Source organism: Copidosoma floridanum, unplaced genomic scaffold (genome assembly GCF_036245765.1).
Source record: "Copidosoma floridanum isolate Cflo_tuat_1 unplaced genomic scaffold, Cflo_Japanese_pri ptg000035l, whole genome shotgun sequence".
Classification (NCBI taxonomy): domain Eukaryota; kingdom Metazoa; phylum Arthropoda; class Insecta; order Hymenoptera; family Encyrtidae; genus Copidosoma; species Copidosoma floridanum.
The window spans coordinates 1,162,479-1,167,386 of NW_028321912.1; the positions used below are offsets into that span (position 1 = coordinate 1,162,479).

At 35.7% G+C, this 4,908-nt stretch overlaps 1 protein-coding gene across 1 annotated transcript; it reads right to left on the bottom strand.

Annotated features, from left to right (window-relative positions):
- Positions 1-1,056: 1,056 nt before the first annotated feature.
- Positions 1,057-4,602, bottom strand: LOC149373180 (uncharacterized). The gene is made up of 5 exons (XM_089597750.1): positions 4,440-4,602; positions 4,065-4,332; positions 3,931-3,988; positions 1,711-1,873; positions 1,057-1,635 (listed from the first exon to the last, which is right to left on the bottom strand). The coding sequence occupies exons 1-5, from the start codon at positions 4,566-4,568 to the stop codon at positions 1,057-1,059; spliced, it is 1,197 nt and encodes a 398-aa protein (XP_089453876.1). The 5' UTR covers positions 4,569-4,602.
- Positions 4,603-4,908: the final 306 nt, after the last annotated feature.

Genomic DNA, 4,908 nt, shown 5'->3' on the forward strand with positions numbered 1-4,908 from the left:
AAGTACTTAAAAACAAGAAAGCGAGTAATAGAGTACGTGCCTAGTGGGTCAGCTGCTTCGAAGAAAAAGGACCCATCACAGTCATTTCCATTCTATGCAATTATGAATTTTTTAAACGATGTGATTGATTCGGCACCGTAAGTGTTCACTGCATTTTATGTACAGTTGTTTGTATGCCACTGAACATCTATTATTTGACTTTAGAATGGTTTCTTCTATAAAAAATCGTGTTGACGATGCAGCTAATATATCAATCAATGTGGAGGAAGCCCTTGAAGAACAAGAACCAGCTGCACCTGATTTTTACGCAAAGAAGCCTAGAAAAAGTACGTACATATTCACAGAACTCTTAAATAAATAATAAAATAAAATAATATTCATTAAATATAGCACAATTGTTGCAGTATCAGTTAATACTAAAGTTGCTGACTTTGACAGTGAAATTTTGTCTTGTCTTAAGGAAAACAAATCTTTAGACGGTGTGGATGGATTTTTGCTGCAGGTTGGAGAAATCCTTCGTGATTTCCCAGTACACTCCAGACTATAGTTCTATAGAAGTTCAAATCGAAGTATTATCTTAACTGAATTAAAGAAAAAAAAGTTTTATTTAATTTTTTATAAGATTGAGATAATTGCCAAAAATGTACAGTACACATTCGTTAAATTAAGCACACTACAAATATAAGTACCTGTATAGGGATAAGTATATTGTGATCAAAAATAATGTAATTATCAGGTTGTGATTAACAATTCTAGATGTGCAAAGATATATCCTATATGACATGTGTGTAACACATTATTAATTAAGAAGGTACCTGATTAATATAAAAAGCGGCATCTAAAAACTAATTGATAAGAAAACAAAGTTTTTTATATTTTCATTACGCACATTTAATCAAAAATCAATTTTAATTGGTGATTATATGCATATCTTACAATTTTATTCACCTTGCATAAATGTCAAAAGTCACAGTTATTAGCTTTTTCCCATTGAAAGGGGACGCTCCTTCGTTCATAAAGTACTCTGCAAAGTCATCCCTTACTTTTACTGCAGCATTACGTATTGCATGCACTAATATTTCCAACACTCTGCAGTTGTGTATTTTTATCAATGATAACGGATTCATCGATATCTTTTTCTTCTTCATTATACATAATCAAAAAATTTTGTAAACAGACGCAGGCTTTTATTGCTTCAATAGTGGTAGGCAATGTTATTTCTACACGTTTTCTGAAGAGCCGCCAAGTGCTTATCAATTCACCAAAAGCACACTCAACTATTCGCCTTGCTCTGGATTGCCTGTAGTTAAAAACTTTTTTTCTCAAATCCAACTTCAAACTTCTTGGATAGGGAGTCAACATGTAATCACTCAAACCAAATGCTTCATCTCCCAAGAACACATACGGCAGCTTTGAACCATCTTGTACCACTGGCTCTGGTTGTGGGATGTTGAATTTTTTGTTAATGATCATTTTTCCCGTTGTGCTGTTACACAACACACCACCATCACTTTGCCGGTCTGTAGCTCCAACTTCTACAGCAATAAACTTCTTGTAAGCATCGACATAAGCTTGCAAATGGATACTGTGATGTCCCTTGTAGTCATAAAAATAGGAACTGCTGTGTGGTGGAGCCTGAAAGAAAAATGATTTAATTAAGCTTGTATAAATGATATAAAAAGGTGTATTCATAATTAATTTGCTGTCTACACATCCTAAGCAATGTGGAAAATTCCATTCAGATTCAAATCCTTTGGAAATTTTTCTCCAATCATTTTGGGTTGGATTTGATATAAAAACAATTGGAATCAAACAATTCCATATTTCTTTACAGGTCTCTTTAATTATTTTGGACACTGATGTTGGACTTACTCTGAATAATAGAGACAAAGAATTTATGTAATCACCAGTTGCAAGATATCTTAAAGTAAGTTGAAAGCGAATTGTATCAGATATTGGAGCCCTAACACAAAATTTTTTTGTAATTTTTGGTCCAACTAATGACAATAATTCATCAAAAGCCTCTGGTGACATTCTAAAAAAGTTTATGAATCCTTGTCTGTCATGGAGCCTAAGAGTCAAGACAAGATTGTCACTTGCGCCTTGAGCCACTCTATTCACTTCTTTAAAAAGTTCAGACACCCACACCCGCTTAACTTGATAAGTTTCACTGTTCAGTAATGCTCGATAAATCAAATACATTTTTTAAATTTTATTTTCTAATATTGTGTTATGATACATGCCACTTTGCCTTCTCTTGAGTAAAACGATATCTAAGTTTTTGAGGTTAGGCGATGTAATAGGCATCGTTTTTGTTTGTACAGCTCTTATTAGCAGTGTAAAAAATGTTTTGTTTGATAATAATTTTTTTAATAGTAATTCTGTGAGTGATATGCCACAGGTTTAGGATTTAAATTATTGCGCCAATCGAGCTTTGGCTGGCAGTCTCCAGACGCCCATGTACAGGCACCCTAAAAGTCCTGAAACATGAGGCTTCATTAGGGTGCCTGTGTACATGGAAAACCTGCTGTCTAGCAATTGACACACAAAGCTCTCTGGAGCCGTACCATATAACTTTTTTTCACTTCGCGGGCCTATGTTATAACATAGACTGATGTACAGAAAAATAGTTACATGGTACGGCCCCAGGTCTCATGAGTGAGAGAGAGAGGTTCATCACGTGATCACATCTAACCTCTCTCTCACTCTCATGAGACCAGAGAGCTACAGCAGAGAAAGTAACGTGTTTCTATATTCTCTGGCTACAGGCACCCTGAGCCTCGATCTAATCCTGCGGCAGAAAGTGCCGGCTTAACCGGCGAGGAGTGGATACCCTAAAATACAGAGTATCCTCCGTAGAAAAACTACTCAGTGGCGAGTGGACCCGATGTACCATTGGTGCAGACAGTGCCAGTTTAACTGGCTAGGTGTTTCACTAAAGATATTCCCACTGTGCCCATAGTATGATAGGTATCATATCGGTTAGGATATTGGTAAAAGGGTGTGACACCCCCACACATGAATGGTGAGTCGGTAGCCCCGGCAACTACGCGAGTAAGCTGTCACAACCCGGTAAAAAATAATATAACAAAGTATTGATCACCTTATGTTTGTGTGAATAAAATAAAATTTATTTGTCGCTTGATAAAAGTGCCATATACGTACAAGGAACTTTAAAATGTTTATTTTTGCATTTGCATCGAAGGTTACAGGCACAGCTTAGTCGCTCGAATATTTTGCCGTTATACCTACCTATAATATTTTGTCACACATTAACTTTCAAACGTACCCTATATAAAGCTTCGCCAATTTAATACCACTTTTTCGTAGAGCACATATTTTTCAAAAACGGCAATAAATATTTCATACCTTAGAGAAAACTCTAAGAAATTAATAAAGTTAGTTTCCTCCTGGTATTTATATTTGTATTGGACCTTAGTACTTAGTAGTCGCAGGAGACCCCTTAAGGTGGCTCATCACATTTTTGAAAGTCGAGCCATTGCACCCAAATTGAAATTTATGTTAAAATATGACTAAACGGATGTACAGTTAAAATTTTAGGGCATGTTGCCGGCCAAAATCGAAAAATAATCATATTGAAAGTATGACCTAATTAAATCGATTTTCATAAAAAAAATAAATAAATAAATTGTAAAAGAGCTCACAGGATTCCATTTATAATAAAAACAAATGTAAATTATAAAAATCAATGAAAAAGATAATTCCATGGTATAGTATAAAAATAATGCAACGCATCCAATCACGTTACATAATACAATCATAAACTCACTGGATCTGTTGACTAGAATCAAGTGTCAGCTGTTTTTCCAAGCGAATACTTTCCAAGTAAGATTCTTGAGCTAATTCTTCTACAGCTGGCCCCACCGTCCTTTCATACTTTTTTAGTGTATTCGGCGATATCACAGGTACGTCACAATCGACAGCAGTGAATTTATATGCGTTTCTCCAACACCAGTATCAAGCATTCCTAAAATATTTTATGTGTCTATGAATATGTACATCATGAGACAGTGTGAGCGTGCAACATACGAATAAAAACATACCAAGAGCTACAACTGTGTTTACAGCAAATCCGTTGTTTGTAGGTAATCTCTTATCAGTCCGAACCTCATATAGTATGTTGCATTTCGTACATGGTACTGAAAATACACTTGCAAGCCCAAATCGATTCTCCTGGGTCTGATCAAGGATGGACAGCGGTATTTTGCACTGTTGGCAATATAAATCTGCACCGAACGTGTATAAATCAACTATTCTTCGAGAGGGCTCTACTGCCTCATTATCTCGAGAACACAGCCTCTTTTTGTCTTCCTACAAGTAATGACAAATATTTTGTTGTTAAATATCAATGCACAACTTAACAGACAATTATTGAACTTACAAACAATTATCTTATAAACTTCAGCAATTTAACTAACCTCTCGATCCAGGGCTAGTCGTTTCATCGTGGCAATTGCATTGTTTTCTCGACCATCAGCGACGATTTTCTTCACGAACTGACCTCGCTTTTTTCCTCTCGTTCGCCTGATATTGTAATTAGCATTCATTTTTTACAAGCATTAATTTAATATTTACTGGTAAAAAAATACACACAAAACAAGTATAAGAAAGTTGACAGGTGCTGGAGCTGAGGCAAACGCGCGAGTTCGTCTGCTTGGATAGGGACGTACGCAGCTTTTTCGATACCCTATCAATAGTAACTTTTTTCAATTACGGAATTTTTTCGCATTTTTTTGCTCATAAATCATGAATAAGACATTGCACAAACCACTAACTGTCTTTTTATTGGTTTATATTCAGTAAATTTATAATTTATAGAAAAGCCCCCCCGGTGCCCCTGCTTGATACGGCACCATCGTGATGAGCCACCTTAAGGAGGTTTGGGAG

Coding starts and splice junctions, on each gene's coding strand:
- LOC149373180 (XM_089597750.1), bottom strand. CDS start 4,568: ATGAATGCTAATTACAATATCAGGCGAACGAGAGGAAAAAAGCGAGGT. Junction 4,333..4,439: donor GACTAGCCCTGGATCGAGAG/GTTAGTTAAATT, acceptor CATTACTTGTAG/GAAGACAAAAAGAGGCTGTG. Junction 3,989..4,064: donor AAACACAGTTGTAGCTCTTG/GTATGTTTTTAT, acceptor AAAATATTTTAG/GAATGCTTGATACTGGTGTT.